This window comes from Histomonas meleagridis (genome assembly GCF_020186115.1).
Source record: "Histomonas meleagridis strain 2922-C6/04-10x chromosome Unknown contig_104, whole genome shotgun sequence".
NCBI classification, from domain to species: Eukaryota; Parabasalia; order Tritrichomonadida; family Dientamoebidae; genus Histomonas; species Histomonas meleagridis.
In genome coordinates this window covers 328,166-352,856 of record NW_027150750.1, presented here as the reverse complement: position 1 = coordinate 352,856, position 24,691 = coordinate 328,166, and the positions used below count along the sequence as shown (strand labels likewise).

At 29.5% G+C, this 24,691-nt stretch overlaps 8 protein-coding genes across 8 annotated transcripts; 5 read left to right on the top strand and 3 right to left on the bottom strand.

The window, feature by feature from the left end:
• Positions 1–6,135: 6,135 nt before the first annotated feature.
• GO595_000572 (ribosomal protein L40-like) lies at positions 6,136–6,537 on the top strand (the record flags this gene model as incomplete). The annotated part of the gene is made up of 1 exon (XM_067918987.1): positions 6,136–6,537. The coding sequence occupies one exon, from the start codon at positions 6,136–6,138 to the stop codon at positions 6,535–6,537; it is 402 nt and encodes a 133-aa protein (XP_067779352.1).
• Positions 6,538–6,715: 178 nt separating this feature from the next.
• On the bottom strand, positions 6,716–10,287 carry GO595_000571 (STE family protein kinase; the record flags this gene model as incomplete). Its single annotated transcript, XM_067918976.1, has 2 exons — positions 6,716–7,938; positions 8,409–10,287. The coding sequence occupies 2 exons, from the start codon at positions 10,285–10,287 to the stop codon at positions 6,716–6,718; spliced, it is 3,102 nt and encodes a 1,033-aa protein (XP_067779351.1).
• Positions 10,288–10,931: 644 nt separating this feature from the next.
• GO595_000570 (adaptin ear-binding coat-associated protein 1 NECAP-1) lies at positions 10,932–11,495 on the top strand (the record flags this gene model as incomplete). The annotated part of the gene is made up of 1 exon (XM_067918965.1): positions 10,932–11,495. One exon carries the CDS (start codon positions 10,932–10,934, stop codon positions 11,493–11,495), a length of 564 nt encoding a protein of 187 aa, XP_067779350.1.
• A 184-nt stretch (positions 11,496–11,679) lies between these two features.
• GO595_000569 (methyltransferase-like protein 13) lies at positions 11,680–12,270 on the bottom strand (the record flags this gene model as incomplete). The annotated part of the gene is made up of 1 exon (XM_067918953.1): positions 11,680–12,270. The coding sequence occupies one exon, from the start codon at positions 12,268–12,270 to the stop codon at positions 11,680–11,682; it is 591 nt and encodes a 196-aa protein (XP_067779349.1).
• Positions 12,271–12,557: 287 nt separating this feature from the next.
• GO595_000568 (nicastrin) lies at positions 12,558–14,408 on the top strand (the record flags this gene model as incomplete). The annotated part of the gene is made up of 1 exon (XM_067918942.1): positions 12,558–14,408. One exon carries the CDS (start codon positions 12,558–12,560, stop codon positions 14,406–14,408), a length of 1,851 nt encoding a protein of 616 aa, XP_067779348.1.
• Positions 14,409–15,392: 984 nt separating this feature from the next.
• On the bottom strand, positions 15,393–16,763 carry GO595_000567 (uncharacterized protein; the record flags this gene model as incomplete). Its single annotated transcript, XM_067918931.1, has 1 exon — positions 15,393–16,763. One exon carries the CDS (start codon positions 16,761–16,763, stop codon positions 15,393–15,395), a length of 1,371 nt encoding a protein of 456 aa, XP_067779347.1.
• A 623-nt stretch (positions 16,764–17,386) lies between these two features.
• GO595_000566 (EF hand family protein) lies at positions 17,387–17,818 on the top strand (the record flags this gene model as incomplete). Its single annotated transcript, XM_067918920.1, has 1 exon — positions 17,387–17,818. The coding sequence occupies one exon, from the start codon at positions 17,387–17,389 to the stop codon at positions 17,816–17,818; it is 432 nt and encodes a 143-aa protein (XP_067779346.1).
• A 5,433-nt stretch (positions 17,819–23,251) lies between these two features.
• GO595_000565 (uncharacterized protein) lies at positions 23,252–24,292 on the top strand (the record flags this gene model as incomplete). Its single annotated transcript, XM_067918909.1, has 1 exon — positions 23,252–24,292. The coding sequence occupies one exon, from the start codon at positions 23,252–23,254 to the stop codon at positions 24,290–24,292; it is 1,041 nt and encodes a 346-aa protein (XP_067779345.1).
• Between the last annotated feature and the right edge of the window lie 399 nt (positions 24,293–24,691).

Sequence of the window (24,691 nt, the reverse complement as noted above, 5' to 3'; positions counted from 1 at the left end):
GCAATTCGAAAACTAAATATGATATCCAAAGTTCCTTTAATTGCAAAACCAAATATGGGAATTGATGGAAAAGAGAAAATGAAAACAAAAGAAGAATTTACAGATTTTTGTATCAATGCTTATAAATGCGGTGCAAAATTAATCGGAGGTTGTTGTGGATCGTCGCCTGTGTATATACAACATGCAAAATCAAAATTGTTTAATATAATATAAAAGTTATATTCTCTTGTTATTATTTTTTCAATTATGATTTATGGTTCTCATTATCTTGTTATTGTAATAACACATAGTTACTCATTTGAGAAATAATTCATTACACTATAATTTATCGATTTAATTTTAGTCATCGCGAATAATGAAACCAGTTTTTTATTGGCCTCGATTACAACGGTTGTAATTATTGCCAATTTCGTGTAAACTCATCAAAAAGTTGTCGGTAACGCTTTTCTCCGGTCAAATTGTGATTTGACCAAAAAAAAACAATATCGGAATGTCAAGAAATGAAAGGCAAGGCAATAACAGAAGAGACTACATTCCACCCCACCTTGATCCTCGATTCAGAGATCAATATCAATCACAAAATACAAATAGCGAACAAGTAAAAATTAGTGAAAGAATTTTATCAGGACAAAATCCCAACCAAGAACGCAGTTCTAATAGGAGCTTTGTTCCTCCAAATATTAGTAGTAATTCAAATAATTTCACTTCTTCATCTACAACAACCAGAGATAGTCATAGCATATCCTCAAATCGGAGCTTCGTTCCCCCAAATATTAGTTCCAATACAACACAAAAGCAAAGTGGCTTTTCTTCTTCATCATCAACAACCAATACATCAAATCGAAGTTTTGTTCCACCCAACATAAGCAGTAATGCATCACAAAGATCAAATAATTTTGAATCTTCATCGCAAAGTAGAGATACACAAAATACTTCTTCAAATCGAAGTTTCGTTCCACCAAACATAAGCAATAATGTATCACAAAGATCAAATAATTTTGCATCTTCATCGCAAAGTAGAGATACACAAAATACTTCTTCAAATCGAAGTTTTGTTCCACCAAACATAAGCAATAATGTATCACAAAGATCAAATAATGTTACATCTTCATCGCAAAATACTTCTTCAAATCGAAATTTTGTTCCACCAAACATAAGTAGCGGCGCAACGCATCGCCAAAACAATTTTTCATATTCATCTTCAAACGCAAATTCACACAACACATCAAACAGAAGTTTTGTTCCACCAAATACAAATAGCAGCACATCACAACGACAAAACTATAACACTTCTTCTTCATATTCAAGTTCAGAAGTTACTTCTTCAAATCCTTACTTCGAACGTCACGACATTGGTTTCCATAGCGATCCGCCAGAGCAAATATTTCCTTCCCAAGACCCATTAAGGTACAGCAATGTTTTCTGGTTTAGTTCAAATCGGAGGAACTCAATGCCAAAAAACACAAGACAACAAACACCGATCGCAAATAATGGAGAAGCGTGCCAAGAATTTGTGTTCTTTATTGTTGTGTTAGTTGTTATGATTGTTTTGATCATTTTGTTTAGTATATTTTTTTAAATAGTAATCGTTTGATTAAATCGTGAATTATTATTTATTTTTTAATAATTGAGAGAATAATGGAAAAATGTGATAATTAATTGTTTTACAGGATTTAAATCGCTTTAATAAGTACATATCCAAATCATTGATGACAGCATCTGAAATGGAAAATCATAATTAATTACTTTTTGATATTTATTATGATATTTTTTTTATCTAGAGATATTTTTCAAAAGTATTAGGGTTTGTAAATTGATAATCGATTCACGAATGTTATAGTCTTTTCGGGAAAGAATTTTTTTGTTCAGAAATTTTTTTTTGTTTTCGGAAAAGAAACATTTTTCGAATAAGTAGTATATTTGCAGAAAAACAAAGCTTTTTGTAAAAATAATTTCAGAAACACACATAGCTTTTCCGAAAAGATATTCTTTCCTGAAAATGCTATAAGATTTTCGAAAAAGACTATAGCATTCGCTAATTAATTACCAATTCAAGAAAAACTCTATTAAAATATGTTCTAAAAAGATATTTAATCGTTACCATTTTCATGAAAAAAAGATTTTTCAATTTTTTTTATGCTTATATATATTAAGGAGGATTTTTTTTCATTCTTAAAAAAGAACTTCTATCAAATCTTTTAACTCATGGATTTAAAATTTCGCAATAAATCATATAAAAATCTTTATTTACCATCATCTAACTCCTCGAAATTAAAATCCAAAGGCTGATGTACCGCAACATAAGTAGGCCAATGTTCCATTTGACACTTATGACTACAATAGCATCTTTTTAAACCTGTCAAATGATCCAAAGACACCAAAGGGTATAACAAAGGCCTTTTACATTTAGCGCATCTATACAAATGCAACCCTGTTAAACTATCGCAAATTCCGTTCATTTGATTTTTTATGATAGGAAAAGGCGCAATACATTTTGCCTCCAAATTTTCCATTTTTAACAACTCTTTAAAATCATTTCCTGATATATATGATAATATTCCATCATCATTAAAAAAGAATTTATCATCAGAATATTCACAACATAAGTCTTCTAACTTATAAAGAGGATGTGACCACTTCTTAATTTCATTTAAATGATGTTCATAATATGTACCATGTGTAGTTAAAGCTAAAACCATTTTTTGTGGATTAACAAGTGAACGAACCCATTTTATTTGTCGCACACAAAAACTTCGACTTAACTCAAAATTATGTTGTACAACTTTATTACCTTCGATTTTCCATATACAAAAAAAATCCATAGTTTCTTGCTCAATTAAAATTCCGATTTTTTCCGAAGTTGGATCAATTTCGACTTGGCGAATATAACAAGGAAATAAAAAATTATATACATTACTATTCCAATATTTGTCATTCTCTGTCGGTGATGAAAAACTCCAAAGAATTATTGTTGGACATAAATCATCTGACCAACTTACGCAATGCCATTTATGCGTTCCACCTGATGAAATATGTGTAACACGTTTCATATGTGAACCAGCAAAAAGGATTTCAGGGATTAATCTGTGATCGTAATTATTAAAATTTATTTGGTTACGTGGTGAATTAAAGAGAATAATGGATGAATTGGAAAGTCGTGGTAATGCAATGTATGAATGAATATATGATGAATATGTAAGATCAGAAATTGATAATAATGATTCAGCAAATATTAATTCTATGGAATTCAGCGAAATTTGGTAAACTCCAATAGATGGAATTTTTTTGTATATTATACCCGTGATAATTAAATGCTCCCTTTCTGGTATATATTCAATTTTTACATCAGAGGAATTGGATTTAAATTTAACTGTACCTATACAAACTGGATTTGATAAAAATGGATTGATGACATGTGATGTATCATAATTATCATGTAAAATTTCACCTCCCTTTATAATCCCTTTGATAAGTTGCCCAAAAAAAGTTGGCGTTGATAGATAATTTGGATATTTATAAATATTATGATCAGGTGCTAATGAAGAAATATAAACATTTCCTGATTCTAGAACAAATAAAATTAAGTGATTACGCCAAAATGATGTTTGCTTAAGGTATTTTGCAAACACCGGAAAAGGGTTCGACATGCAAATTAACGTTCAATCAGTAAAAGTTACCTAAAAAAATGAGAAAAAAACTTATTCGCAAAGCTATCTCAAAAATAGATTTTATTCGCATGCCTAAACTTGATGAAGAAGAACCTGATGATATTAATAAAAAATTTGATTCTGATGTATCTAATTTCTTCGAGATGCCAATATTAGAAAATTACTCAATGCATGACTCAGAGCTGGCCTCAAGAATACTCGGTAATTTATTTTATGTTTTACATGAACCAGATGAGCGCATGGAAAAATTAATTCCATTGTTTGAATCCTCAAAATTAATTTATAAAGTTATTGATTTATATTGTCAAACTACTGAAGTTCCAATTCTTTATCTCTGTCTTTTAATTTTTACTGATTATACCTATCACTTTGAAGATACATCCATGTTTTGCGACATTGGTTTGATTGAGAAAATCTTTGGCTCAACGACATCAGCAGAACCAAACCTTTCTCGAGCAAGCTGCAGTGCGATATTAAATCTTTTAGTAAACAAGGATATTTTTATGCTGAAAAATGTGAAAGAATGGTTTGAAATTTATGATTCCTTTAATGATAATCCTATGGCGCAAATTCGTTTTCTTTATGCTTTATCTAGGCATAATCCCCCACCAGATCAACTTTATACATTATTAGATTATACAACGACTTTAATGTTAGAAAACAAAAATGATTTTAACTTAAATGAATTAGCAATTGCAACAATGTATTACATATTAAATAATTCTGATTTTATTACACAAGATTATTTATCTGATCTTTTTTCTGATGAAATCTTTGAAATTATCTCGAATTATCTTGACTTCGAAGATATTTCACCAAAAGCTTTTGATATACTTAAAATTTTATATGGGTTTAATATAAATATACAAAATATTCTCATCCAAAGTGCATTACATAAAATGTTATGTGCATTACGAAGTGAACCTAATAAAAATTTAAAGGTTCCAATTCTTGATTTTATACGATTTTTAATGGAAAAATTAATATGGAGAATTACACCCGATTTTATTGAAGTTGTTCTTCTAGTTGCCTCTGATGGATGTTTCGATGAGAAAAAAGAGGCAATTTATATAATTAAAATTCTCTTAGATGATGACATGTTGAAGGAAACAGATCTTAATAAGTTTTATACAATTGTTTTAGATTTTTTGTCTTGTGAAGATAAGAACTTAATTATTCTAGTTCTCGAAATTATTAATAATTTATTATATAAAAATGAAAGTTTTAAGGAATTCTTGCTTTCATCCGAAGAAGAAATGAATCTGTTATATGGTGTTATCCATGATCCAACATTAATGGACTTAGATGATAGTGGCATTTTAAATTCAATAGATAAAACACTCGAATGTTTGTTATCTGAAGATGAAGAATAAATGTTATTTGACATTATACTTTTTTCTTTTTTGAAAGGAAATATTTTAAAAATAAAACAATCATGATTTATATTAATAAATAATTTATCAAAAAGATAGAATGTCTTTGTGAGATGAAAGTCTTTATTTATTCATTGATATAAATCTTTTTAAAGATTCCAAAACTTTTCTTCTTCTAAAATGACCTATCGTCAAATTTTAATTCTCTTTAAAATTGCTCTTACATGGACGAACAATACATAAAAATAATACCGTTGAAAACATTAGATCGTAAAAGGGTTTCCCGAAATAAAAATGATCCGCTTCAAAGAATAAAAGTCAATAATTGTACACAATTAAATAAAATTGCTAATTATATACAGCAATTAGGAAACTCACCATCTGAAGATACAAAAGTATTTTTATATGCAAAGCATGGGGATTCATATGTTAAATTGCCTCTTTTGCTAACAATTTTTGATTACTTTATGATTACAGAACTTGAAGAAGTAATGTATTCTTTTGGTGAAATTACAGAAAGTGGAAAAGAAAAAATTAGCAACAATTCATCTTCCAAGCAAAATAAGTTATATCAAAATATTTCGCATAAAAAAAAGAGCACACATGAAGTTAGAACAGATAATACTAATATCCCAACATTTCAATATCCTATGCCACCAGATGCAGATTTGACTTTTACAGACCAACATAATTCTAATTTATTTTCAAACGATAACTTTTTTCAGGCCTCTTCAACTGATTCCCAGATATTTCCGTTGTTCCATTCAGGGTTTTCTTTGTTTTCGAATTCATTCGGATTTCCACTTCCAAATATGGATTCACAACATTTACAAGGAAATGAACAAGAAAACAAACAGAACCTTAGTGAATCAATTTCACTTAGGAAGGATTTGGAACAAATTTTGCGAAGATAAATTCATAACAAATTTGTTGTATTCTTATATCTTTTAATAAATTAATACTATGTGTTCATATGTTAAATAAGTTTAACAAAAACTGCAAACATGCATGAGATATCCTAAATAACATAATACTAAAATCCTCCAAATTTTGGCCTGCCCCAAAAAGCGGTTTTGGTCCAACCCTTTCCCGATATGCAAATCTTTGTCAAGACACTCACAGGAAAACATATAACACTCGAAGTTGAGCCAACCGATCGCATTGAAGATGTCAAATCCAAAATCCAAGACAAGGAAGGAATTCCACCAGATCAACAACGTCTCATTTTTGCAGGAAAACAATTAGAAGATGGTAACACACTCCAAGATTATTCCATTCAGAAGGACTCTACCCTCCACCTTGTTCTTCGTCTTCGTGGTGGTGGCGGTAAAGATAGCTATGAACCATCCCTTCGTCTCCTTGCAGAAAAGACAAACGTCCAACGCAGAATATGCCGTAAGTGCTATGCACGTCTTTCAGCACGTGCTGAGCAATGCCGTCACAAGAGATGTGGTCATTGCAAGAAGATCCGTGCAAAGAAGGCAGGAAAGGACTAAACAGTAATAACCCATTTTTTGCAAATATCATTTTATTTCTTTTTCTCATTTTCTACATTTGACAATTCTAAATGACAAATCAGATCTGATATTACAGTAAACACTGAATTTTGAAAACAAAACAAAACATTATCAATTTAGTACATATTTAATATTAGAAATTTATAATAAATTAATATCAGCACAAAATATCAAAATTAAGAATTGCAACTTCTCCCGAGTGAAGACAAATTGATAAATATTTTCCATCTGTAGACCAACAAATATCATTTATAGGGACGTCAGTCATATATTTCACTATTAATTGATTTGTTTGGATCGACCAAATGGAAATAAAATTCTCTGCGCCAACACTTGCAATGTATCTTTCTTGAGGATCATATGCAACAATGTATGCAGCTGCGGGATGTCCATCAAATAAACTTGGTTCACTTTCATTTAAATCGATAACTTTAACAAATCCATCTGCTCCTCCAGTAGCTAATGCATTATTATTAGGTGACCATGATATTGAACATACACTTGATTCATGTAAGTTATGTTCATATTTAACTTTATCACTTTTATCAAGAAATGTGACTTTCCCAGATTCATCACCAACAGCTAAATAAGAGCCATCGTCGTTCATTGAAATTTGAATTATGTCGGTTTTCGCAGTGAAAATTTGTTTGATGGAACCATCAGAGTGACACTCGATAACATCTTTTGCACAGCCGACGAGAAGATTTGATTCGCTTCTCCATAAAACATCTGTTGGGTCTGTACCTTCAATATGCCATTCTTTTACCAAGGATCCTGTTCTTTTATCAATCATAAAAACATGTCCATTGTTATTAACAGCAGCTAAAAAAGCTGCGTTAAATTGCATTGATAAAATAGGAAATTCTTCGAAATTAAACTCATGTGTAATATTTTCTGTGTCAATTAATTTGATTGAACCTAAAAATGTCCCAACTGCTAAAAGAGGTTCTTCTTCACTCCAACATAATGTAGTAACATCGGAACCAACATCAATAATATTAGGATTGTCATAAATATAGTTTTCATTTGGATCAAATTTCCATATTATTACTTTTCCATCAATCCCTCCTGTTGCTAAAAATTCTGATTTGTGACTCCAACATGATTTTATTGCAGCTTGATTGTGTGCTTCTAAAATTAAAGCAGATTGTGAATTTAAATAAAATTGGTTAAATCTATTTTGTTGATTTCCCATCCCTATATTTATTTTACATGAAGCCGATGATAGTTCTTGAATCATCTCAACTGATTGTTGTTGAGAATTTTTTAAAGAGTCCAAATCTTCTTCAAATTGATGATTTGGTGTTGAAGCAGATGAAGAGGCAGCCTCTTCTATTTGTGAAAACATTATTCCTTTTTGTATTAAGTAAACTAATGACCCTGGTGGAACATATCTTTGATTAATATTTTCCTTTAAAGGAATTCTTGATTCAACTCCAAATGCGAATGCCGCGTGATTGTAACCAAATTCTTGCAAATAATTTTGGATTAAAAGGTTAATTTCATCGCTTGATAAGGACATTGAGGGAAATGTTATATGAAAATTACCATTTTTTGTAAAACACTCAAAATTTTCTTTTCGATTAAATAGTTCAATGAAATCGAAAACTTTTCAGATTCAAACGATGATATGACATTGAATTTCCTTATCGTCTCAACATTTTGAAATAAATGATGTTACAATTATTTTTATTTGTTTTGATCATTTTCTTTGTAATATCTCAGATAACATATAATAGCACGTATAAATACGTAAACCAATAACAATGCAAATGTCCCATCCATTCCAAACATTTTATGCAATACAACCAATAATAAAAATCTGGACAAATATCTTGATTTAAAGATACTTAAATCTAATTCATCTGGATTTTCATCAATAATATTTGCATCTCTTTTCATAACAATATTTTGAGGAGCATATTTCTTATAAGTCACAGTTGATTTTTCTTGTTTTTCCGTCTTCAATGGTACATAAGGGATATTTAAACTCATCATTTTTGTTACTTCTACAAATACATTATCTGGAATCTTTGCGGAATTAATTTGTTTTAATGTATGTACTGGTTTATGAGATTGAAGTTTTCTCGTATTTGGAGGTGGTGCAGCAGCATTCATAAAACGAACTGTTTTAGTATTAGGTTTTGGTGCATTACTTTGTGTATTCTTAATATTATTTTGTGAATTGTTATTATTATTAATGTTATTGTTCTGATTATTCATAATATTATCCATACTAAGTGAATCAAATGGTGAAGCAGAAGCAACAAATGTTGAATCAGCAGTGTTCATTTGTGTAAAAGGTGAATTCTCTGATACGAATGTTGAATCAGCGGTATTCATTTGTGAAAAAGGTGAATTATCAGAAACAAATGTTGAATCATTTATATTAATATTTTGTACATATGTAGAATCAGCATTAAAAGTCGAATCTAACATATTTGTATTGGCGAATGTTGAATTAGTATTCATATTAAAAGAAGATGGTTCCGATAAGAAATCTGAATTTGCAAATGATGATGAATCTGCATAAAATTGTTTTCTGTCTGGTATTTGTTCTTCATTTAAGTTTATCGAATCAACATATTGTTGTTTCTTTGCAGTTAATGCAAGCGCTATCGTATCAAAAGTGACATTTCCGGAATTCATATCAAAGTTTGATGCGGAAACTATATCTATTTGATGTAATCCTAAGTCGCTTTCAGATTGTGAGAGAAGATCCATTGTTCTAAATGTGGGTGTGTCTTCAAACTTCTCTTCGAATTGTCGTTCTTGTCCTTCTTTGATAAGTTCTGCCATTATTTCATTTCGATCAAGTCGTGAAGCGCGTTGAAGAAATGGATGATCAAGGAGTTGCTCAATTGTCCATCGATCTCTTGGATTCGTTTCAACGCAATGTGAAACAAAATCACAGAACTCTGATGAATGCATGTATGGATAACGAAATCCTGGAAATCCATTTAATGCAATTTCAACCATTGCTTTCGTAGGCGGAAGTTCGATATATGGAGGAGCGCCTTCTGAAAGTTCGACTGCAGTGATACCAACACTCCAGATATCAGCAGTAAAGTCATATGAAATACCACTAATAACTTCGGGCGCCATCCAATATGGAGTACCAACAATTGTCATCGTATGACATGTACCATTAGGTTCAAATTTACGAGATACTCCAAAATCTGCAATACGGATCCCACTGTCGGATGTAAGAAGGATGTTAGCAGATTTAATATCTCGATGAATAATTCGATGTCGAGTATGAATAAGATGAAGACCGCGAAGTAAATCAACTAGAACTATACCAATTTGATCTTCACTTAAAACTTGTTCACGTCGATCAAGAAGATCACGAAGAGAACCACAGTCACAATTTTCCATTAAGATCATTAATGACCCTTCAAATGGAACGCATCCATAATAGTGAACTGTGTATGGGGAATCAACGTAACGAAGTGATCGAATCTCGTTTTGAACTTCGAGTTTGGACTCTTCATTAAGAAGTGATGAATTAATAAGTTTACCTGCAAATAGTTTTTGTGATGGAATATGTTCTACTTCATATACAACGCCAAATCTTCCTTTGCCTAAAACTTTGATTTTTCGGAAGATTGTGGTTGGGTCAAAGGAATCATCAAATTCCCAGTTAAGTTCACTATCTATGTGAACAACATGTGATACCTCTTGTGGTTCTGATACTTTCGCCTTCCTTTGAAATAGTTTCTTGAGCATTTTTTGAGCAAAAACTTTAGGGGCGCCCTATTTTCACTCTCAAAAGCGATTTTTTGTGCGTCATTTTCTGTGAAATGAATAAAACGATCGAATTTAATTCAAGTTTAAATATATTGATTTCTGGAAAGTTCAACATAATTTTGTGAAATATATTTCCTCACCTTAAAAATGAGAAATTATATGTTTCACGAAAACGAAAATTTAGCTTTAACAAATTATCCAATAATGTATTAGATAAATACCAAATATTTTTAACCAAAAGCAATGAATTTAGATTTAGTGTGTATGTGCTTTCAATAACTTCTTGAAAAAGCATAATTTATTGGAATTTTTTTCTTTTATAAAAAGATTTCCCTTAATTCTTCTTTTATGAGAACATACTTTGTATTTATATGGCTTTTAGATCTAAAGGCTATAGCACACAGCACTTAAAATCATTCGTTTCAAAATCAATTTCCTGATTCAAATTTTCCTTTAACAATATAAGCATAAAAAATTAAAGCAGCTTCCAGTCTATTAAAATTAATGTCAATAATTCAAATAAATATATTTAAGAATGTTTAAACATGAAAATGATCATTTGTTGTCACTTTATCGTCGATAAAGTAATTTCATATAACATTTCAAACCGTAGGTAGTTTCTCATGAACCAAAACAATGCAGATATAGAAATCAACTTAGGTGCTGAATTTGAAAGGCAGCTAAATAGTGTTATGGTTAACGTATTTAGAATTCCACCACTTAATCAAGCAGAAGGTTACAGATGCACTGGATGGGAAGGAAACCAACTTTGGCATGGTCGCCTTCGTGTTCTTGTAAAAGGCAAAAATGCACGTATTGTACTTGATGAGCCTGATACAGGTAAATTTTTCGCAGAGTGCCCATTAGATCATCCAAATGCAGTTGAACCTGTTACTGATTCTTCAAGGTATTTTGTTCTTCGCGTTGTTCAAGGAACGAGACACGCTTTTATTGGTATAGGAATGCAAGAAAGAAACGAATCGTTTGATTTCAAGATTGCTGTTGAAAATGCACGTAAAATAGCAGCTGACTTCGAAGCTGAACAAAACGCACCACAAGCTCCAGTTGAAATACAATCATCCGGTAGAGACTATTCTCTTCACAAAGGTCAAAAGATTACAATCAATCTTCCAAACGGTCAAACAACACGAAAGAAGAGAACAGTAAATGGTGGCTTTAGGCTCTAAACACTTTAGCCCTTACACACTCTTTCCTTGTTTTTTCTTGAGATATCTTATTCTGATTATAATCAACAAAAATCTGTTCCAATATTTCGAATGTTTCCAATAATGTGATCGCAGGTTGCATTCTAAAAACATAAAATTGAGTTTTTTGGTGAACGAGCAAATTAATAATTTCAATCTTTTATTTTTATTTCTTCTTCATACAATAAATAAACGCAGAAGGATGGGTAAATGAACCGTCAGGTGGTTCGTACTCTTTCCAATCGATAACAGTCCAATTAAATTCAGGTTTCATGAAAATTTCATTGCGTTGCATAGGATGCCCACATGTAACGACGACATATTGACCACCAGATTTTAGAACTCTACTGACTTCTAATAACATTTTTGTTATTTGCTCGTTTGTTTCATCAAGGAAAAATAAACAATCTAAAGTTCCCTTGTCAACAATAGAATCAAATGACTCATTAGGATAAGTCATTTCACGTACGTCCATAACACTCCATTCTAATTGAGGGTATTTGACTTTCATTTCTTCAATTGCTTCAGGACTGTAATCCATACTTTGAATATCCTTATACCCTTCATTGTACATTTCAAAAGATAAATCAGATGTACCGCAACCTATAACAAGAGTTTTCTTATCGGTACCAAGATGTTTATGTATAAATTTTCTGATTGTTGAATATGGAACAAACCATTCAGCAGGTGCTTCACCTGTTTTATAGCCATCATCCCAGTAGGTCATATTACCAAAATCAGGAATCTGCTCGGACATCGGAGATGATTTTTTTGTATGGATATCTGGTCGACCAGAACTGAGTGTCACTTTTTAGACTGAGTTAGTAGTTTTAATAATTTTTACATGTAAAAAAGTTTTTGCAACAAAATGATGAATTTATGTAATTGTATGAATCTATGCAGAATCTTTTCACTTTTTGAATAAAAATCAATTTATTCTCATTATTATAAAAAAACCAAAGAATTTTTGGTTGAGATTAATTCCATCATTTACATTTTTTTCAATGAATAAAGTTTTCAAAAACTGCTTGCTTAATCAAAGGAATGCTGACGATTTTATTCTCTTTTTCTCTCAGTTCGACTCAATTTGCTGCAGATTTTGTATTCAGAACACATCATAGGGATGGCTGGAATGGAACAAACACAAAGTATGATGGTCATTCAGGAATTGCTTTATTATTAACAGATTCTATTGTTTCAGATCTTGATAAATTTTTCCAGAAAAACAGAAAAGAGCCTGAAATTGTTGTTGTTCCATTACAATATGCAACTTCATCAATCCTTAATAAAATCCAAACAATTTATAAACCAAAACCATTTCTTCAAGGATTTGTTATTCTTGCTAATGATGATGCTGATATTTCTCCAGGTGTTCCATTTCCAAATAAAGCATATTCCTGCTATCAAACCAATGATACATTTCAATGGAACCCTAAAGCAGATTCATTACAAAACCAAAAGTTTGATGTTCCTGTTATTTATCCCTCACATTCAACCACAGAACAAATTTATGAGCACATTCGTCAAAATGGTGAAAAAGCAGGTTTTTATCTGAACAACTTTATGATATCGAAAGGTAACGATGTTTCATGTCTCAGTGAAGGTAATTGCAAACCTATTGGTGGTATTTCCATGTATGGTTCATTTACAAATAATTATAATTCATCTTCTATATGGGCTATTACATCATTTGATACCTATGGTTTAATTCCATATGGTTCAACAGGTTCTGATTATTCCATTTCTGGCTTTGTTACGCTTTTAGCCGCAATTGAATTATTCCAAGGTGTTAATTGGTCGGAAGCCAAGCACCAATTAAAGTTTGCCTTTTTCGAGGGGGAAGAGAATGGCTATTTAGGGTCTGAGAAGTTTGTCACCGATATTACAAATTTCAAATGTCAAGTTGGTACCTCCGGTTCCAACACTTGTCGCGAGCCTCCACGTTCTGACATGGGCTTTCTAGATGTTTTTCTTGATAACATTTCAGCAATTGTTGAAATTCGTCAAGATGCCACATCATCAAATCTTTATGCGCATTCGATGCCATCGTCGCATAACTTTGTCGACACCGAAGTATTACCAAATCAGGACCATATATTAGTTGCCAATCGTTCATTACCCGGAATTCCTCCATCGTCCACGCACACCTTCTTAAAGCGTAATCCGAACATGAAACATGTTGTTTTGACAGGTTTCCGCGGCCAATATCCGACAGATAATCGCTATGGCAGTCCGAGCGATGTCTTATATGATGCAGTTTTGATTGCAAATCATTCATTATCATTAGCGAGAACATTAGCGAAACTTTGCGGCGTAACATTAGTCAAAGACGAAGTTAATGTTAGTCTTATCAATGAAATTATGGGACTTTTCGTTACGAACATTAGTGCAGCTCCATATGTTAATGAAGTCATTATGAGCAAACAAGGCGCAACATTACCAACAGATCATATCTCGTTATATGGCGGCGTATTTAATGGTTATACGCTATCATTGAAGCATGTTTTTGTTAGAGAATATTTGAAGGAAATAATCGCTTATAATGTGACTGATATTAATTGTAGCACAAATAATGACTGCGCAAATTGGTCAATGGAATGCGCACCAAGAAAAAATGTTTGCGTGAGCGCTCAGTTTAATTATCACCCGGCTTACTCAAACGCATACGAATATAAAGTGTCGAGCGGTAAGTTCGAAGTGGTGAATAACAGCGATGCGCTGCCGCGAATGACGGAGGCAGACTGGAAAACTACTGACTTCCAGATGACAATGTTCTCGACAAGTAGAACAGGAAGAGTGACCGTGGGAATAGGAATACTTTTGTGGATTGGTTTATCAGTATTGTTCTCATTTTGCTGGAATAGGAGTTTTGTAGAGCTGGTGAATAATAAATAATGAATTTTTTAATAAAAAAATTTTCAACACTGGAATTTATAAACGCATTTTATTGTAAATCGGAAAATTACTTTACGAATATTGGTGTTTAAAACATTGTATCACGAAGTAATAAAGTTATCTCTGCTTGATTAGATTTTGCACATTAGAAAAAAAAAAAAAATAAAAGCACAACTATTTTATTGTGATTTCGTGGAGCCAAGGCAGGAAAATTTAAATCCACGTTTCTTTTGGTATGCTATGTTTGAAGAAAATTGATGGAATTCAGTTTAGCAATCGATAACAAAATATGAAAGTGAACATGTTAAGATCCATAAACAATATAAACAGAAACAAATGTTGAGTATTAATTAGACATGAAATTTCTGGGAAAAAAATAATAAGTTTTTATAATAAAAACTTTGGGATATCCTAAAGTTTCTTATATTATATGTATCACATACTTTTTTATTGTATGCTTTATTAACATGACTGTATTCACTATTTTCTTACTTAGATTATAACTTTCTTTTGAAATAGATCTTTAATAAAATAAAATAATAAAAATGAGCCATTATAATACATGTAAATGAATCAAAAACCTGAGACTTCTGTAATTTAATTATGCTAAGAAAACTCAGATTTTAAATTTGCATCAAAACCTCACACAAAGATAAAAAGAAAAGAACAGAACACTTAGCAGCCAAAATCATGTAACCTTTTCAAGATATTGTTTAATCTTCTAATGTTTCATTTAACTTTATTACATACCAAATACCATATTCAAACACAATTCTAAAATGTTAGCTTCATATATGATTTTTCTTTAAGGTGATTTTAATCTTCGATCTAAAGATAAATATTTATTATCTAATTGGTTTAACAAAACATCTTTAAACAGGTTGATCTTTAAAAAATATCAATCCTTAATAATAAATGATTCAAAAGATTATACATTTTTACTATAACGAATTTCAAAAACTTTATTTATTCTTTACTCAAATATTACATACGAGCAGCCATTAGCATTGGCCAATGTTTAGATTGACACTGTCTACTACAATAACATTCTTCTATTTCACCATCCTCTGTTCTTGATACCAAAGGGTACAACAAAGGAATTCTACACTTTGCGCATCTATGCAAATGCAGTCCAGTCACTGATTCACCAGCGCCCTCATTCGTTATCCTAAAGAATGAGAATTGTCTGTGTTCGCAACCATTTAATTCCTTCATTTCATTACATAAGTCTTGTACATTTATTACATGTAATTCACAACTTTCATTAATGAAGAAATTAGTAAATGATTTTGTCTCTTCAAAAAATATAATTTTCGAAGATTCGTTCTGTGGACAAAATGAAATAGATTTCATTCGATGTTCAATAATTCCTTCATTTCCAATTAGATAAAATGAAGAATTATTTGTTTGTGGCGCTTTACCCCATTTAGCTGATATAAATTCGCCAATGGAATCTGCTATGAAATTATGTTGTATAACACTTTTCTCTTTGATCTCCCAGACACAAGCAAGCTGATGTTGTTCTAAAGAGATAAAAAGACCTAAAAGATTACTGTTATCACAAAATTTAACACTGCGAATAAAAGCGGGTATTGTAAAGCTAAAAGTGACGTTTGCCCATTGATCGTCATCTTTGAGTACCCAAAGTGCAATGTCTGGAAATTCATCATCAGACCAAGTGGCAAAGGCATAACGAGAATTGCAGTCAGGTGAACTAATAATGTGATCCATCTTTCGTGTATGACTTCCAACAAATGAAAATTTTGGAATAAGTCGATGTTGGATCTTACGTGGAATGTTTTGGGGAAGTGTAAGAATTGAAACAAAGCCTGAAAGAAGTCGTGGTAATGAATAAATAATTCGTTCAGTGGGATGAATTGTCATTGATGAAATGGCAAGAAGAGAGTCTGTGTAGATGAGTGTAAGTTTATAGGAATCTGGAGTTGGATCAATTTGGAATAAGCCATATGAAGGAATATTTTCATGCTTAATTCCAGCGATAAGTAACAATGTATTATTTTTTGATAGTTGAGCGTACATAATATCTGTATCTTCACATGGATCAAAAATGTATAGGCAACGGGGATCCTTAACAGTTGATGAAAATGCAACTATATCATCAAAATTAAGTGATGTACCAAAGTTGCTTTTTAATGACTTAGCTGATACTTGTGTTGTGTCATCAATCATTTCTTGTGTAGGTGAACTAAATATATAATCATTTCGATCTTCTTTAAGTTGAAATAAAAATATTTCCCCTGAACTGAAAATACTTAAAATATGCTCCGGGTTTCTGTCTTTAGTTTGATTATATGCAAATGATTCGAAGAAAATTGGGCGCTTTCTTCCTATCATTAAAGAACGATCATTTTAAACACAAATCCTATTTCTAAAACCAAAGCTATTTCTTAAATCCAACCCAAAAAGCATCTAATATGGTTAAAGGATTGTGCTAAACTTACCTTAAGAATTATGTTTAATAACATGAACAAAAAAAAATAGTTCAAAGATAATTTATTCAAATGATATTTATATTGATGACGTTTTGTTATATATATATAGCATGTGTTGCTTATTGAGTTCATGATAAATTTGCTTGCTTATTACTTTTCCTCTTTTCATTCTGGTAATTTTTCAAAAAATTCTACATTATAATAAAGGAGAGCAATGGAATAACACTAGTAAAGGCTCTTTGAAGGACACAACAATGAAAACCCCAATCGTTACAAAGTCTTTATTATTCATTATTTAATTCGCATTTATTCGAATAAACTTTAGCGAAACAATTTTAGCAAAAATTTTTAATAACGACTTCTAATTGGTATTTTATTATGGAAACAATGAACTATAGTTAAAGGGAACGTTCGGGTTTATGATAAAAAATAACAGTTATTTTTTGTCGATGTTTCAATTGGCTGGAAAACCGGCGGGCCATGGTTGAAAAATTGAATGAAATTTGGTCTTTCATCTCACTTTCCATGAAGGACGGAAGAATCGAACACGCAAAGAGCTTCAGCCCAGAAGAACTTCAAGAAGTCAAGGAAATTTTCATGGGCATGGATGCTGACGGAAATGGAGTTCTCGATAGAGAAGAAATGAGCGAATTCCTTACAAAATTAGATATGGAAGGAGAATTAGCTGACTTAATGTTCGCTATCTATGACCATGATGGAAATGGCGTTCTTGACTTCGACGAATTCTGCCATTTTGCAAAAGACATGATGCAGACATCTGAAAATCCATTATACTTCGTAGGCGTTTTGTTTTCAGCTTTGGATACAGACAAGTCAGGTGCACTCTCTGGTGACGAACTTGCTCGTTTCCTTAAATTATTAGGAATCAACTCTAATCCAGAAGACTTCGGAGACAAGGAAATCACCCTTGCAGAATTCCTCACAATCCTTTCCTAAATCAGAGTTTTGGGATAATTAAAAAAGTCAAGTTATCGATTTCATTCTTTATGATCAGGTCTCATTAATTAAGTGATATTCAGTTTAATGGGGTTTGATTTTCTGTGTAAAATCCAACTAATGCAAGCCACATATGTGACATTCCCAAAATTGTTTGTCCAAAATATTTTCTCCACAACATTGTAACATCACGATATTTCATTTGTTTCAACGTTGTACAAGTTTAAATTTTCTTTATGAACATCAAAAATTGGGAGCTAAAATTGAGTCAGAGATTTTCTTTATCTAATAGAATTCTTACAGACCAAAAGAAAGAAATTCATTTTCAAAATTGTTTTAGTAAAATATCTTAAAATAAATATATTATACATTATGATCAAATTAAAATTAAAAAATACATAATTATTGATACCTTTTCGGGTGAAATTTTTTTGAGTATTACTAAAAACCATCAAGTGGAACCTCGCTATTTTAACACATATGAACATAGAAGCAAGAATTAATTGGCGTTGGAAATTAACTTTTTGTGAGGAAACAGAGTGTGGGAGATGAAAGAACCTCACTTTTTATCTGTAAACGTAACTTTCTGAAAAAGTCAATCGATGGAAAAATTGAATGCAGGCCCAAAAAATACCCATGCCACAAAAATCGACCTTAAAGCAATCATTTATGGGTGATGATGATGATATGGTCGAAAACGCAGAAGATGACAATGTTAATGTTGAAAAAGAACCTTTAGTTTTTAAAATTGAAAAATTTTTTGTCATCCTAGACATAATTCCAATAATAGCATGGGGAATATCTGCAACATTTGGGTCATTAACAAATTCCATTGTAAACATTCTTTTTATGTTATTTTATTCAGTTTCAATTAATTCACCAAGAACTGTTACAAACCTTACAAAATTTTCTCCATCTTTAGTTGCAATTTTATCATTAGTTTATTCAGTAATTTTTATTGCTGGATATCTAGGTCTTCATTTATACACAAAATCTCATCCCATTTCTTCTCCAAAAATTCTTGAATATTTTGATCTTTTCACATACCAACAGCGCCAATGGCTACCTCCGATATTCTTTTCTACTATTGCAGTTTTAGTTGTTGATATTTTATTTTTAATTATCTGGAGCAATGTTAATATGAAATGGTTCAAAAAAGCTAAAGCATCAGTATTATATATATTCCAAAAATCCATAAGTCTTTATTTTTTATTTTTCTTATCAATTTGTGTATCAATATCAAATCACAAATATCTTCTTGTTGCACATTTTATTTTTATTATTTTTTGTATATTATATGGACTTATCACGAAATACTTAAACCCTACTTTAGTTATGATATTTTGGAATGTTTTTATTGTTTTAATTTTTGCTTTTTATGTTGTTATTAGTTCAGATCTTATTATTAAATTTGAATCCAAAGTCATCACTAAACCTATACGAGTTTTGACGACATATATTTGTGCATATTTTGCGTCAATTTTTTGTGCATGTAATCGAAAAGGATATGTTTCACCAATTCGATTATTCAGTAAAGCGAATTACCCATTTTTTATACGAATTATAAGTCCATTTTGTATATTAATACTTTCATTTTATTTTTGTTTAGATAATCTTACATGGATATCATTTGCATCATTTTGTATAACATCATTAACAGCAATGTTTGGTATTAAGTTTCTTGTAAGAACTTCACCAATAGTATTTGTAGTAAATCTTTTATTAATCCTTTCACAAGTATGCATGCAACATTTTGTAAAAGGATATAATTTTACTTCTGAAATTGAACAAATTATTTTTTATATTGTAATTGCAGTTTCATCATTCCTTATGAATGGATTACAATCAAATAATGAAATTAACTTTGCAAATAGAGATCCAAATTCACTATTTGTCAAAGCACAAAGCATTTTTAGTACAATTTTTGTTATTGTTCTATTTTGTTATGCAGCATTATTTGCAGCGAAATATTCTGTTTTGGTTATAACAATTCCGATAATTTTCCTGATAATAATTGGAATTTTCGGTCAATATAAACAATATATATTTTCATTTATTATGATTATTACTAACATTGCTTCATTATCACAAATGATTATTTGTTTATTAATTCGTAATAAAATAATTAAAATGAATTTGAATATATATAAAATATTATTTATTAATAATGTTGATCCAAATAATAATAATATATCGAAAGATCTTGAACCTATTATAATAATATATAGTTTAAGTTTTGTTTGTAGATCAATTTTTACTATTCCAAAGAATTTTATAATATCATTTTTGAACTCAATAATTTATCCAATTTTAGTTATTTGTTCATTTATATTTTCTAATAATTCAATATTTAAATTCATTTATTTATTAATATTTGTATTTTATTTGTTTTCATTATCTCATGTATATCTAAAACGTAAAAATATTTTGATGATAATATATTTAGTAATTGCTATTGTTCATTTAATATGTAATATTATATATAATTTCGAATATTTTAGAAATGCATTTCCTTATGAACGTATTTTAATCATTTTTGGATTTCCTAAAAATGGTGGAAAAGTTAATAATATTTCTGATTGTATTATCTTAACATTAATTATATTTACGACAACATTTTGTTTTACATTTGATAAAGAAAATGCATTTAATTCTAATATGATATTTCATACCAAAGTTTTCAATAATTTACGTTCATTTTTCCATACATTTGCGTTTTATTTCTTAGTAATTGCTATTTTCTTATCAACTATTATAAGTAATGCTACATTTATTAATATTACATTATTTATAGTTTTAGGATTTCAACGAATATTTTCTAAAGATAGTCATATTTTAGGAGGAATATTCTTTGTAGTATATTTAATTGCATTACTTTTCCAAATTATTATTTCATTAATTCCAATTTCTTCAACTTTCCTTACAATTGTTACATATATTGGACCTTCTGTTGATAGTGAATTATCTAATTTAGCAAATATTTTAATTATATTTTCTGCTTTCCATTTAGCTAAAAATGAATTTATTGAACCATTAAAATTAAATGAATTTGTTATACAAATATTACAACGTAATATTTCATTTTTACTTTATATTACATTAGCTATTTCATGTCTATGTTCTTCCGGAAATATAATTGCGCCAATTTCAGGTATTATACTTTTAATATTAATATTAAAGAAAAAAATATCAAAACCTTTTGCATCAGTATTAAATATTTTAATGACATTAATGATTGCAATTGTATTAGTTTTCTCAATAATAAAAATTATGGAACCTACAGATTATAGTAATTACTTTTTAATTACAAATGCTTCAAAGATGTCAATATTTCATTTGTTTTTGCATTTATTTTCTACATTAATTATATTGGAATTTGGTATAGATCAAAATCCTGGTTTTGGTGAAACTATATTAACAGCATATGCATTTACAATATTTTCGCCAATTATTTTAATACTTTCATTTTCTATTCATGATTATGCTATGTTAATTCATGTCATTTTCTGGGGATTTATAATTCTTTATTCATTTTATCAATGGAAACCTTTTACAAAATGTATTTCATATTGTTTAGCGTATGTTATATTAATATTTTTAATGGCGTCATTAAGAAAGGCGCCATTTTTCACTAAATCAAAATCATTTGTTGAGATATTATTTGATTCTTCAGATGGAAGTATATCTAAATGGATTATTTTATTTACATTTGAAATATTATTAGTAAAAATACTTGAAACTAAAGATTATACAGAAGTTCAAAATCGACAAGAAAAACGAAGAGAATTTCGGAATAAAAGATTAGAAATATTTCGGAAAATATATGATAAAGATGAAGAATTTATTAAATTATATTTTAATGATCGTTTAGAATATCTTCAAAGTAATTCTACTGAATTAACTGTTTCTTCTACTTATGTTCCACATCCAGTAACCAAAGAAGAACTTGAAGAATTAGATCAATTTTATTCAAATAATCCAAATATAAATATAAATAATAATAATAATAATGTACAAGTTTCATTAGGTGTTAAAATACTTCAAGCTATTTATAATGCATTAAAATCATTTTGGTTTTGGTTAGTACAAAAATTTATTGCACTCTTTGTGTATTTGACTGATATTAATTTAGAAAATGGTATATCAATACCTGCGTTAGAAAAATTTTATCAATTTTATTGTGATACTATTGATTATTTTGATATGCATCGAAAAATTATGGTACCACCACAATGGGTTGAATATTCTAAAACGATTCCTTATTCATTTACGTTTCATTTACGATTAATACGTCGATTACATTTATATAAGAATTCTAATTTAAGTTATCTTTTATTATTAAAGAAATATGTTACATTATTTTTACGTAAATGTTTTCCTACAATATTAATTATTTTAATATTATTTACTCCATTTATTCAACCATCATTAATAACAATTGGATATTTATTAATAACTTATATTTCTATATCAATGAAAATTACTGCATATAAACAATATATGTATTATACTATATTTGTAATGTTATATCGATTTATTGTACAACTTCCAGGAATTAATTCATTAATCGAGAATTCAGCTATGGCTGTTTTACAATCACAACAAAAGTTATCAATATTACAAGTATTTGGATTATCTAAATTTGATAATAATTTTATATATGATTCACTTATAGTATTATTTTCCATTTTCTCTGTTGTATCACAACATAATCATCCATCAATGAAAAATGTTGAAAAAGGTACAAATCGAATTGAAAAATTATTTTCAAGATTTACTAAATATTCTTCTTATAAAATACCATTAGCAGAATGGATATTATTTATCGATTTCATAGCATTTTTAGTATTAATATTATCTTATGGTTCATGGAATACTTTAGGATCTGGAATATTTAGTATGGTAACAGGTTCATCACCAGTTTCACCATTTTTCGTTGCATATTTATTATTACATTTTTGTTTTATGATATTAATATATATTTGTTTCTCATCACAAAATCATTTATTATCATTTATTTTTACTACGTTATCTGCTGTTTTTTCATTGTGTATGAATTTCTTTGCACTCCCATTAAATTGTCCAAATTGTTGGAATAATGCTTCATTTAAATTCTTTGTTTTTTTAAGAGTATTTGATCAACTTTTAATGTGTCTCCAATTTACGATCGGCTTTTTACATGAGCCACCATTATTCTCTAATAAGAAACCATTAGTCACATATATATTAGAATTATTATATTTAAATATACCATTTGTATTACCAATATTCGCTACTATTAAATGGGTATCGAAACCTACATCAATATCATTATTTAATTCACTTTTACTTCAACATTTAAAGAGCACATTAAAGAAGCAAAAAGCTTCAAATAAAATTTTACCACCTGAAAAATCTACGTCTAAAGTTCCTGGTGCAATCTTTTTGATATTAATGATAGCGATATTATTTGTACCATTAATGTTATTATCATCATCGAATCAAACTTCACATTCGAATTCTGCTACAATGGTTTCAGCACATTTTGGTATTTCAGGTTTACCTAATTTTTATGAGAATCAAATCACAGGCACTACATTAACATTAGAAGATCAAATTGAAATAAGTCAACTTTCTGATCCATTATTATTACAATTTTATTCAACAAATGTTGAACAAAATCAATACATTGATTTCTCATTTGGTTCAATGAATCAATGGATAGCTACACCTGATTCGATTAACTTAGCAATCGAAACATTATCATCGAATACAACTAATGTAACACCATTTGGTACATTATCATTTACATTTAAATATGCAACGACATCAAATAAAGCTCAATCAGTTGTATTAAATATATTTAGTCAGAAATTAACAGAAGAACAAAAACTTAATTTAACTAAAGCTTTAAGTAATGATGGCGATGATCAAATAATATTCATTAAAAACTTTATACCAATGTTCATAACTATACCTTATGATAGTTTAGCAACTTATGTTGATAAATATTATTATGACGCAACATTTAAGATGCAATATGAAAATAATGAAAAATATTGGGAATTATCAACTTCAATTAATCGAACTGATTTGCCTAAAATGTTCCTAAATAGAGATAATAAAACAAGAATTGTCGTATGGAGTCAACCTGTACTTGATGCATTACTCGGATCAATATTAAGTAACGCTGGTGGTACGATAATTGGTTTATACGCTTTCATTATAGTAACAATCGGTCATTCTTTCGTAACAAAATGGGTGGCGGACTTGTTCACGACGCTTTGGGTGTCGAGAATGCATGATCCAATGAAAATATTAAATATTTTGATGGCAATCGACGCTTATCAAATGTCAAACGATTTGGATAATGAATTTAAATTGGCTGAAATGTTGTTGGAAAACTTAAGATCAACGCAGAGAGTTATACAACTGACAGATATTACAAGAAATAAGCAAAATGATGATGGTAATGACCCAATGAATATGGTGTAAATTTAAATATATTTTAAATTTTTTTGTTCACAAATTAAATAAAAATTAAATTCAAATATTATTTTTAAATTTCTACTTATAACCATGAAAAATAACATTTTTATGTATAAAAAAAATTTTCGAAAAGGAAATAAATTTATAATTTACTTAAATCTTATGAAAAAAATTATATATTTACATTAATGATTAGTTACAAAATAATGCTGACAGTTTCATGTTCACCCCTCATTTGTGCCTTCATAATTGTCGTTTTAAATAATATGAATTATTTCCAAATATTATTTTGTAATCCAAAATTTAATGAAGAACATTTAAAAATAATTAAAAAACATCCTTTGCATTAATATCAATTCCTTCTTGTTTCAGAAGTAATTTAACTATTTCTTTGTGACCTTTTCC